At 40.1% G+C, this 19,618-nt stretch overlaps 1 protein-coding gene across 7 annotated transcripts in view; it reads left to right on the top strand.

The window, feature by feature from the left end:
* Nucleotides 1-1,333: 1,333 nt before the first annotated feature.
* Nucleotides 1,334-19,618, top strand: part of tbc1d5 (TBC1 domain family, member 5) — a 20,932-nt gene continuing 2,647 nt past the window's right edge. The window contains exons 1-19 of one of the 7 annotated variants that reach the window (XM_020614245.1): nucleotides 1,334-1,486; nucleotides 7,053-7,201; nucleotides 7,853-7,910; nucleotides 8,081-8,189; nucleotides 8,425-8,514; nucleotides 8,904-8,978; nucleotides 10,498-10,565; nucleotides 10,673-10,775; nucleotides 11,239-11,327; nucleotides 11,483-11,533; nucleotides 11,694-11,763; nucleotides 12,569-12,741; nucleotides 12,833-12,975; nucleotides 14,190-14,296; nucleotides 15,822-15,904; nucleotides 16,732-17,045; nucleotides 17,241-17,303; nucleotides 18,579-18,787; nucleotides 19,043-19,142. In XM_020614245.1, coding sequence (XP_020469901.1) covers nucleotides 7,072-7,201; nucleotides 7,853-7,910; nucleotides 8,081-8,189; nucleotides 8,425-8,514; nucleotides 8,904-8,978; nucleotides 10,498-10,565; nucleotides 10,673-10,775; nucleotides 11,239-11,327; nucleotides 11,483-11,533; nucleotides 11,694-11,763; nucleotides 12,569-12,741; nucleotides 12,833-12,975; nucleotides 14,190-14,296; nucleotides 15,822-15,904; nucleotides 16,732-17,045; nucleotides 17,241-17,303; nucleotides 18,579-18,787; nucleotides 19,043-19,142 — 2,035 coding nt within the window. In that variant the 5' untranslated portion in view covers nucleotides 1,334-1,486; nucleotides 7,053-7,071. Of the gene's footprint in view, nucleotides 1,550-1,569; nucleotides 1,856-7,052; nucleotides 7,202-7,683; nucleotides 7,759-7,852; nucleotides 7,911-8,080; nucleotides 8,190-8,424; nucleotides 8,515-8,903; nucleotides 8,979-10,497; nucleotides 10,566-10,672; nucleotides 10,776-11,238; nucleotides 11,328-11,482; nucleotides 11,534-11,693; nucleotides 11,764-12,568; nucleotides 12,742-12,832; nucleotides 12,976-14,189; nucleotides 14,297-15,821; nucleotides 15,905-16,731; nucleotides 17,046-17,240; nucleotides 17,304-18,578; nucleotides 18,788-19,042; nucleotides 19,143-19,618 lie in introns of those variants that run through there. The other 6 variants (XM_020614242.1, XM_020614241.1, XM_020614239.1 and 3 more) reach the window with 6 other exon arrangements.

Genomic DNA, 19,618 nt, shown 5'->3' on the forward strand with positions numbered 1-19,618 from the left:
TTTCCAACCCTGGCCGATGGGATGAACACCTGACTCAGAAGAACACTGAGAATTCAAGTGTAGGGCTACCATAAGCAAAGCTCAAATGGGACAAAATAAGCAAAGAGGTGAGTCAGGTTTGTGGTACGTCCTGTAACACTGCTGATCACTATACCTCTGACTATACTCTGAATTACTGGAAATATTACCAAGTTCTTTGCTCATTTTAAATACAAAGTAGTTGTTATAATAACTGGTATTTACACCATAGTTGGTTAAATCTGACAACGAAATATAATTTCATTTTGATCTGTAAAAGAATTGCAGTAGTGTTTTCATTACAGACAGGCTATATGGCAGTAGGGGAAGAAGTAACCTATTTACTATAGACGTACTGTATTACCTAAAAGCAGCATAAAATACTCCATTACAGTCCTTCATTTAAAATGAGGTGGAAGTATAAAAATATCAAAAAATAGCCTATATGTTATAATGTCATATTTTATGATAAGATGTCATAAGTAAATAGTGACTAACTGTCAAAGAAATGTAGTAGAGTAAAAAGTACAGTATCTAAATAAAATGTAGTTAAGTAATAGCAGGATCATAATCTGACACTCAAGTACAGTAAAAGCATGCTCTAGTAATGATCACAGAAATTCATATTTTCCCTAAAACCAAAGCCAACATACATGCTTCTTTCAGCAAAGGTCAGGGAAAATAGTAGGTAGTTGTTGGACAAATACAGTATGCAGGTAGTTTTTTAATTGAAATGGAACAGTATCAAAATACAATTTTAATATTTTAACTAATGAACAAATAAGGGGTACAATACTTTTAAATTACAGCAAGAGCCTTACACTGTTATAAATGTCCATATTCCTGTTGATTAGTTTTTCCTTGTAGTGCTTCAAAGTAGAGTCGTTCATTCTTGAGTTGTTGTATGTTGGGTTTTCCTTGAGACCATTTGGATTTGTGAATATAAAACTTGCCATACAAAATAAGAAGATTTAAAATAAAAATGACCTTTTCCCATAACATTGTTTTCATTAAAAAACATATTTTCGTTGTAAATGTATTTTAATTCCAACATATAAAGCACATATTCATCTTCAGTCCAAAAAAAAAAGTTCACATAAATACAATCATAAAATAAATGTATAATTGTTTCTATTTTAGCATTACAAAAGAATCAAATGTGGCATTTCTGTATTTTTTAAGATTTGATTAGCTAGATAAATTAAGTGGATAATTTTAAAATATAATTGTCTGACAATGTTTGTAGTAAAAACCTATTGTTATAAGACCAGATTACGTCCCAATTGACAGTGTGCAGGTAGTTAAATGTGGAACTCAGCAGCGCCGGGTACGCAGCTCCTCTGTCACGTGACCAGTCAGCTGGTCCTCAGCACATCCGCCTGACCCACTACTGTTTACAAATCAGCAGTCCGAAACTACAGAATGAGAAGTCCTGCGTATTCCGAACCACAGTGAAAGCCCATAACTGGTAACACTTGTGCCAACCTGTATGTGTGTTTTATCACTTTTCCACATGACTGAGCAGCAGCAGGTGTGTGTGTGTGAGTAGGAAGTAACAACAGGGCCGTGTGCACTGGTTTGGTTATAACTTGCTAACGTCACATTAGCTTTCTTGCTTCCTGACATTACTTGCCATTTCCATTGAAAAATGGCAACTACAGCGTTTCGCTGTAATTTGATTTAACTAGTTTGTCCTTCATTTAACGCTGTTAGCCGACAACGGAAACGGGCTAGCTTTGCTGTCGTGTGGCGTTTTGTCCTGTCGACATCGATCATCCTAGTTCTCACCATCCGTGGTAAATCAAAGACAGACACTGGGCATTTTGCCAAATTATAGGTAAGTTATCAGTGTTGGCTGTCATTGGTGTATAATAGAAGGTAAGAACAGAAGAAGAATATGGTTTCTCAGTGTCGCATGCCGTTAGCTTTCCACTCACTGGCACATTTAGTGATTGGTTCGGGCTAGTGCCGAATTTTGGACCCGCTGTCTACCAGTGCACAGGGACTACTTCGTGTCAGGTTTTCTGTCGTATTACTCTTTTTTTTCTTCATAATCTGACCTCTTATTGTTGTTGTACTGTAAAATATTTTCTTCTTGTCTTGTGTAAATTAGAACACAGAAATAGAAATCCGTGCATTTATGTATTATATGTTCCTGATATGACATTTTATCCCTGAACTATTTTCCAAATGTGTCTGATGAGATTAGCACCTGTGTCAGAGGGACAGTGCAAAGTGTGGGGCTATTTAAAGCAGTGCTCAGGAAAAATGTGACTCCAGTTTGTGGTATGTGACACCCCAGATCTCTGCTTCTGATTGCTGCTAATGTGAAGTTATCAAAATAGTACCACCTCCGTGTACATTTGCCACTGAGTACAAATTGGTTGCTATAATCATACTTCTATCACCAACTAGTTAAACTGGTTTAATGCAGTTTCACACATCTCTCTACACCAAGAACCATCCATTTTCTAAACCACTCAGTCCCAAACGGGGTCACGGGGGGCTGGAGCCAGTCCCAGCCAGCTGCGGGCGAAAGGCGGGGTACACCCGGGACAGGTCGCCAGCCCATCGCAGGGCTAACACATAGACGAACAACCACACACACACACACGCACTTCTTTGAGCAATTTAGAGACACCAATCAACCTAAGCTGCATATCTTTGGACAGCCAGAGTACCCGGAGAGAACCCACACAAGCACGGGGAGAACATGCTAACTCCGCACAGAACGGCCCCAGGTTGGCCGGGGCTCGAACCCAGAACCCGCTTGCTGTGAGGCAACAGCGCTAACCACCGCGCAGTGTGTCTGTAGGCTGCCACAAACCAGCCAGGAGCCTCTCAGTTTAGAAAAGGAGCAGGAAGTGAGAGGAAGTAGGTTGGCAGCCAGTGGTGGGAAAATTTGTGATACTTGAACTTCACAGCCTGACCCTGCTAACCAGAGTGTTCTTGCTTGCTTCTTTCTTATTCTTTGTGTACTGCAAGTCTTTTAGTGTGGAGCTTTCTAACCTTTTTTTGCATGTGACCTGTTAAAACTAAGCTGTTTCCCACCTATTGGCACCAGTTGCATAACTCAGTGGTTAGAGCAACCACTGTTCTTGTAGACAGGCATACTGTATTTCTGTCAGATTGCATCACTCCTCTGGTATTTGGCATTTGAATCAGTCAAGACTCAGCAAGTTTCCAATATTTTCCAGGGTCAAGGTTGCCCTCAGCCTCTTGCAGAGCACGTGATTGTAAAGTCTCCTGGTCTCACTCTCACTGTGTGCAGAAGTAAGGCATGTGAGTTTGTTTAGTTGGGGGTGTTTCACTTTGACTAAACTGCAATCTACCACTCCGACTGTAGCTGCTCCTCTCATCGCTGAATCATTTGTGAATATTCATCCATTAAAGAGCCTGCATACTTTTTCTGAGTCTGTTTTACGTGAGACTGCTCTGGCAGTGGTTGACTGACTCCTTCAGCTGATGACTACGTTCCTAGACTCTGGAAATAGTATGAGAAATGATGGAAAGCGTTTTTTCAGTTAATTTCAGAGGGACTACAAAAAAAATTGGAGTTCTTTGGCACTTCAGCAAAATGTTTAATACAGCTGTCTAATCTGGGTTTAGTTACATAATAGTTTAGCCTTTATCTTGAGGTCAGTGAGCTTGGAAGAGGCTGAAGCTTTTCTTTGTATTCTTATGTTAGCTCAACATGAACATTTTTAACAGTGATCTTTAGCAGTGTAGCACCCCCTTGTGGGGCAATCACTGCAATCAAGTGCCTTAATGAGACAGGTACACTTGTCAACTGGTAGTTTGGCCCAGTTCTTGAGCAAACTGCTCCATTTCTCAGGTTCGATGGGTGCCTTCTCCCATCTGTAACTTTTAGCTCTTTCCATAGATATTCAGCTGGATTAAGATGAGGAGTCATACCAGACCACTTCAGAACCGTCCCGTCTGTACTTGCTGCTTTTCGATGGATGTTTTGGGTCATTACCCTGTGGAGGAGCCATGAACTGCGACTGTGACTCAGCTGTCTGACACTGGGTTGTACGTTTCTCTCCAGAATGTCCTGATAATCTTCCCTGCACTGATTCAAGGCGCACCCTGTGTCAGATGCAGCAAAGCAAGCCCACAACATAACTGAGCCTCCTCCTGTTTCACAGTGAGGACGGTGTTCATTTCTTTGCAATCTTCATTCTTTCCTCTGTGAACATAGAGCTGATGTGACCAGAAGATCTCATGGTGTTTTACTGGTCCACAGGACAATTCTCCCAGATGAACTGTTGCTTGTTTGAGTGCATTTTAATAAACTCTGGTTAGTTTTCATGTTTCTCTTTCAAAAGTCTTTCGTGGAGCCCACTTGCTTTCAGAAAGTGGAGTATGGTGTGACTGAACACATGGCTGACATGTAGATAAACAGCCACTCACACTCCTATGGGCAATTTGGAGTCCCCAATCATCCTAAGCTGCATGTTTTTGCACTGTGGGAGAAGAAGAACATGCAAACTCCACGCGAAAAGGCCTCTGGTTGAACCCGTAACCTTCTTGCTGTGAGGTGACGGCGCTAACCACCGCTCTACTGTGCTGCCCAAGTATCCCTATATAGTCCACTTATTTATCTTCACTTTTAAGGAGTACAGTTACTCTGTTCAGACCATTTTAGAAGATCTTTGTAAAATAAGCGAGAATTCAAATCTTTTCATAGCAGGTATGAACAAAAAAAAACAACCTTTTCATTTCATCACTTTTTAGCAAGAACAGTGTTGTTTCAGTGAGGTGAAAGGTACCAGAACTTTTGGCCTGATCTCTATCTGAATAAAAAGGAAGTGAATGGTGAAGTGTTTAGTAGCTCACATGATTGAGGATTATTGACAGAAGGTGTGTATTCATTGTGCTATTTTTACTTTCATGCTTGAGGGAATAGCTTTTGGAGAGACTACGGTTGAGTGGTGTTAATGTAAAGTGTGTAGTGGCTAAAGTTTCATGAGCTGGTTGCAAGTCCAAGAAACAGATCTTCTACCTCAGAACAGATGGATGCAGTGTTACTTGTCTATTGATTTATTTATGCATTTCATTATGTATTGAGCTGATTATTTCCTGAAAGATTCATGTTTTGAATTATTGAGGTGTCTCCAGGTGCTGTGCAGTAAATTATGCAGAAACTAATTTGCCTTGATTATTATGTCGTAAAGTTAGGATGCCATTTCATTTTCAGCTGTGGGTAGAAGTAATGAAGACAGCAGAAAGCTAAGAGAAGACTCACTCCAGGCAGGATCATTCGCATCGCCTACCTGCATCCTCTCGCTCTGATTCACAGTGTCTCCCACACACTAGACATGCCACCTGAAAGCACATGTTTCAAATGACTTTATTTTTGGAAAGAAGGGACAAAGCGCTGGATGTGTTTACAGGTCTGTAGGGCAACTGTTCCTCAAGTATTTTTTGAACAATGTGCAGGTGGTGATAATGTGAATTGGTATTCCGTGCATGGTATTAGATTTGTGGCTGCTCAGGAGACTAACACTTTAATGCCAGACTTTTAAGGTGAAATAAAAAAAACCTGGCTATTATTGGAGATACCTTTTCATAATGCTTCTCTCTTTATCCCAATAGTTGTAGATTAGTTGTGATAATTTAATGGGATAATGTCCTTTTTATGAGGGAGTGGAGAAAAAAAACCCCCATTGGCTTAAGGAGAGCATTAGTCTTTCAGGAGAACAGATGTTTCCTAAGAAAACAGGCACATGCATTATGCATATAAAACATTTTTTATTTTGATGGCACGTGTAGCTAATTTATTAAGTCAAGTTCCATTCGTGTGGTTAATTAGTTTAAGCTGAGCCTTGGTCGTGTTATTTCCACAGTTAGTAAAGCAAAAGAAAATGTACTGCTCTGTGGAAGCAAGCTATTCTGTAGGCCTGTGTATTAAGCTAACCATATTCATAAACATGGGATAATTGTGAGGTTGGATTGGTTCATATAGATTGTAATGTCTCACAGAGAAAGTTAAACTTCTCTCAGCGTGGTGGCAGGGAAGGGGTCAGGATTTTAGTTAATTGTTTCTTGGACTGTTTCAGTGTGTGTATTTTAGATATATTTTGTGGTTAGCACATAATTTAGCATAATAGTGGACACCTTTAAGCTTTTACAACATTAGATTTTAGATTATTCCTGCTTTGTCTGCTGCTCAACTGGATAATTTGATATAAATTCTTAATATAATGTCACATTTGACTTTAGTAATGTTCATTATGCTTATCTGATGTAACTATTAGGGCTACACCAAACAGTTATTTGCATTGCTTCTTTATGTATGTGTTTGTTTATTTATTTTAATCTTTAATTTATAGTTTAATATTTTGATCTGAAATAGTAAAGTAAATCACGGTTTCTCACAGCCCAAAGTGACGTCAGCTATGTTCAAATAGTGGTTAAAGACACTGAATTTATAATAACTCAAAGCAGAGAAAAGCAGCAAATCTTCATATTTGAGAATATAGAACAAGCAAGCAGTTATTTTACTGCTTTAATTATTAGAATAGATAGTTTATTTATTGATCCAGAGGGAAATTAACAGATTTGAGTGTGCTGTAAAACATAGAAAGGCTCTTCTGAGTCTTGGCTGAGGGGTGTCACAAGGCTGTGACTTTAAGTACTACTCATCAGTACTGTTCATTTCAACAGCTCGTCTTTAATGAGACCTCTTTTGGAGAGGTCAGAAGTTGGGGTCAGCTAGAAAACAACACTCATCTCAAGACTTAAACTGCGGAGATCCCAGTCAGTGAAGTGTGTGATCGACTGTCAGTGTTTATAGCAGTAGATGTGAGTTAGTTTAGAGGAAATCAGTTGTGCTTTATCGTTGGAGCATTTGGAACTAGATTTTAGGAAGCTCAAAAGTCATGCGTAGCATAATGGGAAATACCTGAAGTTTATTGATCTGATAGCATCTTCATTATCTGTGTCTTCCTTGCTTTTATAACCTGTGATCTAATTCTAGTTTATTTGTGCTTCTTTCTCTTCCCTGTCTGGCCTACCATCTCACTGTCCAGGTTCAGCTGGGTTGTGGTCATGCAGCACCCCAATGTCGAGACTCGCCACCCGCTCCAGACAGACGAGCAGCAGGAGACAGGTTTTGACCCACTGCATAATTTCAACAAGAACCGCAGCAGTACGTCAGCTCTTATTGACAGTTCTCAAGGTACAAAATAAGTCCTTTATTTGGATCTTGCAGAAACTAGACGGATACCATAACATAATAGTGTTTTATTTGTATCAGGGCTCTTCTTTTTGGGTCATTGTTCTGTTTCTGTGTTGATTTAAGAGCTGGTATAAGAGGCAGTCATGATAAGATGAACTGCTAGATATCAAGTGAATGTGAAGCGTGAGTCACAGGCGTGGCTGGCGACACCCCGGGGCTGAGGGTGTTTTTATGTTTACGTGTGAGGGAGGGGAAATGTTTGGGGCAGTCATGTTGTGGAACTGATGAATATTTATGCTGAGTGTCCCTGTGGAATCCTCCTCTCCTGTAACTAATGCTGATAGACAGCTTTCCGACTTGGAAACATGTTCACCTGCAGGCCAAATTAAACATATTAAACAGCAATAAAGAGAAAGAGGAGTACTTTGTGCCATCGCTTTGTCTGCATTTGGCCCTTTCCTGTCTCCTGATTGACTTCAGAAAGAAGACCAAGAAAGACCTGATGGGTCATTAGGAAGCAGTGGAAAGTCCAGTTCTTGTTATGGTGGTTGTCAAAGGTTTGTTTAGGGCTCTATGTTCAGAAGCTTCTTCTTTCATTCCTTAGCACTGGTTTATTACATCTCCCTCTTGTGGTTGTGTCTCCTTTAACAGGAGGATCTATTGACAGCAACAGTTACTCACAGCCTCAGTCAACCTTTGTCTCATACAGGTGAGTGTTTCCTGTATTTTCTAGTGCGAGCATACAGGGCCTCTCGGCCCGTCTCACTGCTCCAGCCTCCTGGTTTACTGCAGGATGATTCATTAGAGGGAATACCGAGCCCTGTTTGGGTTGAGAAGCTCATAAATCTCCTCGTCCTCTGCCTCCCCTCCCCTCCACAGGAAAGAATGGGACGACTTGTTCCTCAACAGTAATTACCTGGCCAGGATCCGGCAGGCAGGCATCAGCGGTCGACTGAGGAGCAGCCGCTTTCGGAGCGTATGCTGGAAGGTAACCGCCAAATGGATCAAGCAGTCCTATTCGGTGTGATTTAAGGGGCTTTGGCAGTTTCCCTGCATCATAACAGACAGCAGTTCTGGCAGCGTGCAGACCTTTTTCTTTTTTTTTTCTTTTTCCCTGAGAGTTTAGTTTTGAAAGTGTCAGTTTTGTGCATGTTTGTGTCCTCTGAGGGAAGGAAACTGTTGTTGAGGTAGCATATGAGGTAACGTGTGTACTCTGGTTACAGCTGTACCTGGAGGTCCTTCCAGAAGACAAGGGACAGTGGATCAAGAAGAGCGAGGAGCTCCGGGCCCAGTATGAGAAGATCAAAGAGATTGTGAGAGCGCCCCTCTGTGGCCATTTCCCTCACCCTGATGAGAAACTGGCCAAAAGTTGCAGTAGATTTGTGTTATTTGTCATTGTGGCTCAAATAGGTTCCTCAATTATTCTCTAAATATGGTGGTCAAAATGAAGTATTAATTGTTTTCAGTTATAGCATTTATATGTAATTATTTTAATTAAACAAGTCACTGCTCACTGTTTAAACTATCACAGATATTTACAGTGAAATACAACCTTTATACGCTGTTGTGGTTATGAAAGCTCAGCTCATAGTATGGTCATGTGTTTCTAACAGTGCAGCCATTCAGGAATTAACTGGTCACTGATTGCTCCGTGGCTGTAACTGACAGCCTTGCATTTTGTTTTTGTCTTTTTTGGTCTCAGCATATCACCAACCCTCGCAAGGCTACAGGACAGCAGGACCTGATGGTCAACAACCCACTGTCCCAGGATGAGGGGGTGAGTGTATGTGTGTGTGGTGTTTATTCTCCGTCTACCCGTCAGTTGTTTCATGTTGGCATATAAAATGTGACCCTAATACATCATTAAAATAATTATAAACTGTTTCTGTGACTCATTATTGTGAATTCATTAACAGATTTTTTTTTAAGTAATTGTAAAGCCATTTAATTAATATTTCAGTAGGTGATTAATAAAAGGTTTTAAAATGTGCCAAAACAAATCTTTCATTTTTTTCTAACATTTATTTTTCATCTCACAATTAATTTGTCTTCCACTTACAGTTTCTCATTAGGTGTTGACATGCACTCAGAAACCCACACTAATAATAACACACAGCTAACACGTGCTCATATTGACCAGAAGGAGTTGGTAACAGTTGTGTAGGATATTTCCTGGAATATCCAATATAGTTATAATTGTCAAAATATAGATGCGTACACTTTCTGTTACTTACTCTAATTGCTTGTGTAACTTAGTCCAGTCAGTTATTACTGTGCAGGTCAAGTGAACATGAGAAACCTGTCTGCAGACAAGCATAAAATTCAATATATATCAAGAATGAAGTTTCCAACAATGTCTAACAATTTCTTTAAAGTCCACACCAAAACATTTGTCTCTGTTTTATGTATAATTAGTACCACATTGGGTGATCTTGTATTTAGACTAAGTATTCGTTCTTCTGGCATTAAACTCTTTACTTGATTCCAGGAGAGCCCTGCACAAGAATTCCTAAATGCCTAAACTGTGTGTTTATGCATAAATGGCGAATAAAAATCTTGAATCTTGAATTTTGAACTAGTTTTAAAGGTTCTGTTGTAGGAAATTATGGAATTGGAGACCCATAAAATGTACAGGTTCTGTTGTAGGAAATTGTTATGGAATTGGAGACCCATAAAATGTAGTATTACTGGGATGGTTTACATACTGTGTTATAAACAAAATGCTTTAGTCAGATGCAGTGTTTTTGAGTTGACGGTTCACATTTATGTTTGTAAGTGATATGTAAACAACTGCTGTGAACACCATGTGAGGTCCTAAACTGTCATACATGCAGATAAAACTGACATGTGAGCTGCATTGCCTTCAAGAATAACAGCAGCATTTGAGCAACAGTCTCAGTCAGACACCGATTGATCACAGGCAATTTGTGCATGTACAGAGAAGTGAGTTGTAGAAAAACAAACAAAAAAAACTCACTTCTCTGTCAATTCTGACTGTGGATGAATCACATCTAGGAACAAACCAGAAAAATCTGTTCTGGATTACTTGGTGATATGAAAAGTAGCATTTATTTCTTCATTTTGAACAGAACTGTATGAAGTTGGGTCAGTTACTGTTTTAAGAAAACTTAAGCATTTTCTTTAGATTCATTCTATTACTGTTACTTAAGCATTTTCTTTAGATTCATTCTTTCATTTATTCACTAAATTCTCACAGTTTGTAATTATTGTCACTCCTTCAGCAGCCAAATGCCTCATGTTTCTGAATCTGTCTTATTGTTTCCTCTCCTGTCCAGAGCCTCTGGAACAAGTTCTTCCAGGATAAAGAGCTGAAGGGGATGATCAAACAGGATGTGTTTCGAACGTGAGTATCACTATCATTCTATTTGTTCTGTTTATTATTGAAATTAGAAACCTTGTGCATCACTGATGTAAACTCCTCCTCTCTTTTTTTCCCCCCATTTGCATAAGGTTTCCTGAAATCCAATACTTCCAGGATGACGATGTGAGGACCAAGTTGACCAACCTTCTCTTCTGTTATGCCAGAGAAAATGAACAGTTACTGTATAAACAGGTATGATTGACACATTGTCCCAATAACTTATTTACAGAACCTAAAGGTAAAGTACATCTTTGTTCTATTAAATGTCCTTGAAAATGGGGTCTTGACTGTCCTTGATTTGGGTATTCTTGCAGAGCCATAGTGTTGATAATCTCAATATATTGTGTGTGTCTGTGCGCAGGGCACTCAGTGAGCTCAGACAAAAGAAAAAAATTCCTCTGTAACCTAATCATTATGAGTGTCTGTAACAGGTGCCAGCAAACAAATAGACAGCAAGTATGGCTTCTTTTTTGCAAACTGGAAGCGACACATGGCCGGGCAGTGGCTAACAATATCTAAATTAAACCTGTCATCATGCATTAGAAGCCTCGTGCATCACTATTAAAGAAAGACTGACCACAAATGAACCATATTTTCTCTCTCCCCCTGCCCTCTTCCATCTCACCCCTCCCTCTGTCTCTGTCTCTGGCTGTAGGGGATGCACGAGTTGCTGGCTCCAATTGTGTTTGTGCTGCACTGTGACCATCAAGCCTTCCAGCATGCCAGTGAGACAACCAGCCCCAGGTCTAGTACTCATAGCTGTGAAACTGAAACTTTTACACTGTAGTTATATATCCAGACTGGGCTGTGCTTCAGTAACTTGTGTTGTAGTTTGAAGCCAATATAGCTCTGAATTTATTAAAGGAATAATCAGTTTAGGGTTGGGTTTTTTTCCACAGTGCAGAGATGAAGTGTCTGTTGAACCCAGCGTACCTTGAACATGATGCCTAGTGAGTACACTCCTAATAATAATTTATAAGAACAATGTGCATGTCCACATTGAAAATTGCCATTAGTTTTCAAATTATTGGTATTGTTCATGTCTTTTTTTCTATCTCACAGTTTGACCTTTGTTTTCTCCTTATGCCTTTCAATCTCATTCTTCTGTAGTGCCATGTTCTCACAGTTGATGGAGACGGCTGAGCCATGGTTCTCCAGCTTTGAGAGGGAAGTGAGGAAGGTCAGTTGGATCTAAAGAGCTGCTTTTGACATTGCAATTGCAATAATTGATCGTGCCCTGCAGCACCATATCAGCTGATGGCCCTAACATGATGACATGACATTATACTTGATACGATGATGTAAGGCTTTTAAAACTTGAAGTTGTAATCCTTAAGATCTAACGACACTTGTGGATATCATGGTAGCAGCAATGGTGGTTTAATGCTACAGCTCATGGTGACTGCTCCATCTTGTTCTGTTAGTCCCTGCAGTTTTCTATACCAGTCTGCCTCCAATTGTTGTAGGATCTATTGTCAGATTCTTGTGACTGCTTCACAATAAAAGCCACCCTCTGTTTCACCAATTGGATGCTCTTAATTTGAACTAAGAAATGTTGGGTTTGCATTAGCAGGAGCAATAAACAGCGAGACTAAATGCTGGATTGCATTCATGCATTGTTTCCTGTGAATCCCTTGTGCATATGTTTTGAACTCCACTGACAAAGGAGATGTAATTGCTGAAATTAAATGCATTGAAAGACTACTGCAGAAAACAAAGCTGACTATAAATGGTATCTGGTTGAATAAAAAAATAACTTTATATAGTTATATTGAAATATCTGCAGTAAAAACCTGCACATTTTGGGGTAATGTAAACTTTGGTTCAAACTGAGACATTTGCATGTTCTCTTTAAAGAGACTATATATTTGCCACTGTTGTTCCTTTTAGCATATGTGGTGAATTTATGATCAAATGGCCACAGATGCTGCTAATTGAAGTTTATATAATGATATGCTCATTATAGAATGGTTTGACTCCTCCAGGGTAAGGAAGAGATACTGACCAGCATCCCATTTGCTCGGCCCCAGGACTCAGGGCCATCTGTTGCCATAGTAACAAAAGTCAACCGCATCCAGGACCTGCTGGTGAAGAAACATGACGTGGAGCTGCACATGCACCTCAACCGGCTGGAGATTGCCCCACAAATCTATGGCATGTAAGTGTTTGCACCACTGCATGTATGATCATTTCCTTCACCCTCAGCTGTACACAAAGACAGTTACCTTATCTATATTTGTGTCCTTCAGCCGGTGGGTACGTCTGCTGTTTGGTCGTGAGTTTCTGCTCCAGGACTTGCTGGTGGTGTGGGACGCCCTGTTTGCTGACAGCGTCACTCTGGACTTGGTGGACTACATCTTTGTGGCCATGCTGCTCTACATCCGAGATGCTCGTATGCTCCATTTCTACAACAGCATATGTTGCCTTTTGTAGCATGTAATTTCATAAGAAACACTTAACTGGAAGAATGTGATTTACTCTGCCTCATTTAATCAGATGGAGTCGCATTGCTTTAAATAGAATACAGTTGGGCTTTGCTGCCATGCATACAGGCAGGATATGCTGAAACCCTGTAGTCGGTAAACATCATCCCTGCTCAGGTGTCTTTTTGTAAACCACTGAATCCCAGCTGCTAGAGAACGGGTGCCAAGGAACCAAATACACGAGTGCAGCAATTCAGAGGAGGTTTCAGCCAATCTGCAAGTTTGTCTTTATGTCCAAACATACTTTTGAGAGGAAAGCTTAAATACAGAGTTCTAAAGTGCAAACAGAACATGGAGGGAAAAAAAACCAAGCAAGCAAAATAAATTGTTGATTTGCTGCTTTGTGGCTCTAGCAGAGAAGAAGCTGTACATCAAATAAGTGCTTTTCTGAAGGACACAGGTAGAAGCATAGTATGGATACCCTAACCGAGTCTGATGGGACCTGTCGGTACCCGAGTGCACTGGGTTCGGACAAAAATTTAGAAATTATGTTTGGGGTGGTTCGGACATGTAGGTCGAACTTCAGGCTAGATGGCTAGTGCCCTCAAATGTTTGCTTCGTTTTAATGATAAGGAGCAAAAACAGTGTACAAACTCAACTGTTTTGTCAGGCACAGGTTGGGTTTGGACAGAAATATGTGGCCTAATCCATGCTACAGGTAGGAGAAATGCAAGGATTGATGGGAAGAGGCACTTAGAAAGTCATTAGACACGCCTCATTGTGTGTTGGATGTAGAGTGATGTAGCTAAGTTTTTGTCATTTTAAAATAGCTCTGCAAATATGCAGTCATGTTTTTAGGAAATCAGAGTGCATACTCTGTAACACGAGTTAAATAAGGACCTTAGTGTTTGAGTGCAAAGACTGTCCCATACACCTCAGGTTGCAGGTTTAATCCTGAAAATATTGGGTCCATTTAGTGTGTTTTAACAGCACACACAAGACTCAGAGTTGTTAATCTTTTAAACTAACCAAGAGATGCTGGTTAATGCTGAAATTTGTCAAGATCAGACACAATGTAAATGTAAGATTTCCTGTATTTGAAGGGGTTTTGAGGTAAGACTGTGAAGCCTTACTCACTCAACTTCATGACTACTGTATTTTTTTTGCCATGTATCTCTTTCAGTCATTGCAAGTAACTTCCAGACCTGCCTGGGCCTGCTAATGCACTACCCTCCAATAGGAGACATCAACTCTCTGCTGCAGAAGGCTCTGTTCCTGAGAGATCCCAAAGTAAGCGCACTAGCACAAGTTAATTTAAGAAGTAATACACCTGTTGGTTTTATTTCCAGGAGTATTGTTTGTGTTTGTTACACTTCAATTTCCCGTGAAAGTTCTGGTGTGCTACTATAAGCATTTTCATTATGGCTGACTGGTCGCAAGTACTAAACTTCAGACTCCCTTCCTAAAGCTTCTTTTATTCAGTAATTACAGCTGAGGAGACGCTGTAGGAGCAGAATGAGATTTGCAGAAGTGAAACACTCACCCGCACACAAACCACTAGTTTGAAATCCTTGGACAACACTCAAGTAGCAGGGATCTACGTCTTACGTCTTTATTTAAATGAAGTTGATAGTCACCAACTGTTTCAGTTCCACACTCTGTTAGTGATTTCAAGGCACTTACAGTAAACACAGCTGCAATCAATGAACCAGTCATTGTAGTAAATCGGTAAGTTTCACAGATACGTACACTTAACATGTAATGATAAGACCCCTACATACAGTGTGTAATGCAAGTTAAAGTGGCATAATACTGTAGATGTAGTTAGAACGAGCACACTGTGGAGCTGAGTCTAGTAGCAGAAGGATCACCCCTTTCAGTGAACTGTCTATACAGTTTTGTTGCTTCACTTCCAAAATCCTTATATCTACTACAGACTTGTTTTAGATGCATACATTTGCATTTAGTTTAATTTACCTTTTGTGTGCAGTTAAGCTTTTTAGTTCACCATCTTGGACCGTTATACACCATCTTTCCACAAATATGGATATCACCTTGTGGATAACGGCATTAAAGAGGAAAAGCCCTCCCCTGAGTCTGAACATGAAACATTTTAGTTCCTAAAAATGCTGTTGCCTAATTGTGTTGGCTGTTTCTTGTTGAGGTGATGTCATTATTATCTGTAATCTTCAATCCTTGTAACTGCAAGACGGTGAGAGTGAAAACAAGATGACTGGAGGTGCTGCTGCTCAAGAACTTCACTTAGTTGAATGTGTATTCAGGATGTGCCAGCCTAAATGAGAATCAGAGACAGTCTTTTACTTCTCATACACAGAGGGCTCACATTCTTCCCTTTGTCTTTACATATAAGCCAGTCCTGTGTGTGTGTGTGTGTGTGTGTGTGTGTGTGTGTGTGTGTAAGGTACATTGGCAGCACCAGTTCTTTGACCTTAGCTATCACCTCACTGTCCCAGTACAAACCATCTTCCGTTCATCTTATAAATTCATTGACCCTTACTCAAACACAGTGAGTCACTGCACTCCTGTCCACTACTCTCCTGGGATGAAATTCCCAGAAGGCTCTGATCCAACCTGGCAGCGTTTCCCCCCCAGGTAAACAACCATGGCACACCACATCCACATCATAGTTATCCCTGGAGGAGAGGGGTGTGTACTGACTCAAAGACATCAAGGCACACATGTTCACTTGGTTATGTAGCCATGCACAGACACAGATTTTAGCTTGACTTGGTCACTCTCTGTTGTTAGCTGTTTATCACACACAAAACAATGTATTCTCTTTCTCTTATTGTAGAACAATCCACGACCTGTCAACTACCAGTTCCAGCAGAACCTGGATTACTACAATACAAGGGGAGCTGACCTGATGAAGACACGGTAACATTCGCACACACATGCAAACAGTGTACGAAACAAACGTTAGTGCCACCTTCTGTTTCAGTGAGTTTTTTTCTCCATGTTAAAATAATTTGGGTGGAGTTTCACTGTGAGAATTGAATGCTGGTCTCCTTGTAGACCTTTTTAAAGTGGCTGTAAAAAAGAAGTTGGGGCTGTTACAAATGTCAGTACTCATCTGTTTTCACATTAAAACAAGTATAGAAAATGTTGATAGACAATTCTAAACCCACTTCTGTATCATAGTAAACTTATCCACTATCTGTGCATATTCTAAAGATATTTTTGTCAAAATATCTCAAAATTAACTCCGTTCTTTTTAAATGGACTTCACTTAAATGTGTTGCTTTGAAGATTACGTTTTTGCAGCATAATACACTTGAAACTAGGGACCGTTAAAAACCATAGCACAAAACACAAGCTTTTTAAATCGGTGAACATAATCATGTTTATGTTCTCCTTTCCGTGGTGTCTGTTGAGTCTGATAATGCACTGTTAATGGGCCCTGCTTGTAATGTTACTACACAACTTTACCCAAGAAATAGATGTGAGGTCGAATTGTTCACTATGATAGGAACTGTTTCACTTAAGTTTCAAGTTTGTACAAGCTGAGCTTCAGTCTGTACAGAAGATAAAATGGCTGGCTGCCTGGAAGGGAGAAAATTAATCGACACAGAGTGGATTTGGAGAAAAAAAATAATCAGTAGACAAGTACCCACTTTAAGGATGTAAAACATGCCAACCCACTGCTGTTTTGTCTTTAGGCCTTAATTTTTCTGATCCATCTCAACTCAGATTTATTTTTCTAGTTCTAGTTCCACTGCAAAAGCAGTCCCCCTCAACATCAACAAGGTCTCCAGCAGCCTGCTGAATTTTGGCAGGAAGCTCATTGCGCCGGCCATGTCAGGTGGGTCTGGCAGCTTCTTACCAATCAACAGCGAGGTACACTCCCCGTCTTCCCCCTCCTCATCCACTTTCCCTGCCTTGGCCAACACACCCATACTGCCTCATCCACTGGCCGAGCCCCCATCGGGACATGCTCCCGTCCAGCCACTGAGCCACGCCCAGGGTCAGCATCACCGCCTGCTCAAGTCTGAGAGCATGCCTGTGCATCTCAGCAAAGGTGAGCAGCAGCACACACGCACACACAAAAGCAAATGACTCCAGATTAGTTTTTGGACAGCTTTCTACTTAGCTACTAATTTACTGATTTTTGTTGAATTAGCTGCATGCACATGTCAGTCAGCCCAGTACAGGCTATGTGAACGTTGGTTTGTGTGGTTGTGGCAGCATCAGCTTTGACTCTCCTATCTGTTAGATGTAGTTTCAGGTGGAGTGGCTCAGGTCTCTCTCCCAGCTCAGATTCACACTGACACCCAAGGTAATAGCTGCTATGGTAACCGCTTGTGTGCCCCACCCCCACACCCCCAACCGTTCTGTTTGTCATCTACTGTGGTCATCTGTTCCTGGTGCTTAATTTGCTTTTAGGAAGGTACATATTACAGTAAATGCACGTGAAAAGTCCACAGCAGGTAGTAGTGGTCTTTGTCCAGCAGGTGGAGATCACAGCTTTGTGACATTGTGAAAACTGAACCAACACCATGAACATCATGAATGGTTTGTGATAGATCTGTGATCAGCGTTGCGTTGTTTTGTTATCACAGTGGCTGTAAATGTTGTTGGTCATGTGTTTGTCTGTTTTTCTTTGCATTCACACAGAAATTCAAAGAAAAAAGTTTTCTTCGTGTTTCCTCTATGGAGCCTAGAATAATTAGACTTGCGGTTTTTAATTTTAATCACGGTGATAAATGTAAAACGCAATTATAAATTGATTGCCCAAATTTGCATTTAAATTATGCTGTAATGAGCATCGTTCACTGAGCAGCAGCAGGAGCTCTGATTGGTCTCACTCTGCACATGACACCTACCAACGCATAACAGCTGGCCAATCAGAACTCCTGCTGCTGCTTCATGGGTTGGACTTCATTTAATTATTAGGTTGTGTGCTGTGTATACATCTTTACATTAGTTAAATGGAGATACTAGAAGTTAATGCAAGAAACAAGAATATGGAAATGTGACCAGCAAATTTATTAGTATATGGACAGAGTTAAAAAAAAATACTTGGCTCTTCCATTTTAAAATGAATTTATGAATTAATCATTTAATGACAGGACACCAAATTATTAATTGGTAAATTTAATAGTTTTTTTTATTTTGAGTTGATTAATCTAATTTAAATGCAAATTTAATAATTTTTTTTTATTTTGTTTTTTCATATTTAATTATTTCTTGATTATAATTAAAAACAAGTCTATAATTATTCCAGTGGCACGCTGCAGGCTTCACCTTCTTGTCCCACCCCTCTAGTCTTTAATTTACATAGTTATTAAATGAATTTAAACCTTTGTTTAAAGATATATAAAAAGTTATAGCATTCTGGCTCTTTTTGTAGCCCTCCTAAACATCAGCCATCAAAGGTGACAAGACTTAGTTGTGATCATGTAATCAGACACGCTGAGCATCCATGCTCATGTAATATTCTGTTGTAGATGTTGACATGGTTTTAAGGTCATGCATGTGTATTTTCAATTGTAAATCCTGCACTTTCACATTGCATTAACATCCTGTCTTCTGCCTCCTGTCCTTCTGTCAGGCCAAAGCTCCAGGGCAGTCAGTTCCTCTCCTAGTATAGAAAGCCTTTCTGGTGGGCAGGGTCAGTCCACAGCCTCCCCACCTCTTCCTCCCTCCAGAGGCAGTGATGTCAGCATGTCATCTCCCCCACTCTCTGCCACCAAGAAGGAGTCTTTCTTCAATATAACTCGTTCTCGCTCCCACAGCAAGAGCATGGGCAAGAAAGAGACAGTGAGTTGTACAAACCTGCTCGCTGTTCTTTTTCGCTGCTGGGCATTCACACTGATCTCAGTCTCCCTCTGTAAGTACTGTGGATCATCTGCTGTGGCTTTCATGCCTCTGTGTATCTCTTACTCTTTGTCTGTCAGACATTCTGATCATCTCTCCCAGTTTTAGAAATATTAATCCCTCCTCTGGTGGTGTTATTCTCCCTCTCTGTTATGTCTGATGTGTCCTCTTGGATGTATGCGTTTGTGTTGTTAACAGGAGGAGGACCTGGAGGCACGGGTGTCTTTCCTGCAGGGTCAGATCAACGACCTGGAGGCCATGAGCAAGTACTGTGCAAAAAAGATGAACGTGCAGATCTGTGAGTTGATCTGTTTTATTTTTATCTAAAACACTAGTTAATTCAAATGCTGAGTCCTAATCATGCTTCTGTTTTTAAACAGCACTCAGTAGTTGCTCCATTGTGTTAGTGTACAAAATATTTGCATTTGTCTACTTAGTCTGCATTTTCTTTATTTTTGACAGCTACAGTGGGTACGTAAAAATGTATTTATTATGAAATTAAATAATAAATAAATAAAATTAAATAATAAATAAAATAATAAAATATTAAATGAATGAACTATGCAGTGATGAACCCGACTGTCACTGGTTACAGCAGGTGTCGTGTTTTTTTCTGAATGTGAAGTGAAACTTGGTGGAGACATTTGTTTTTACGCTCCTTTGAAAAATGAAATCACAAACCTTTGACCAAAATTTAAACATTGTGTGTGATTTTTGTTTTATTTTCTATCTTCAACAAATTCTGATATTTGATTAATTCCCTAACAGTTTCTA

This window comes from Monopterus albus, unplaced genomic scaffold, assembly GCF_001952655.1.
Source record: "Monopterus albus unplaced genomic scaffold, M_albus_1.0 scaffold143.1, whole genome shotgun sequence".
NCBI lineage: Eukaryota > Metazoa > Chordata > Actinopteri > Synbranchiformes > Synbranchidae > Monopterus > Monopterus albus.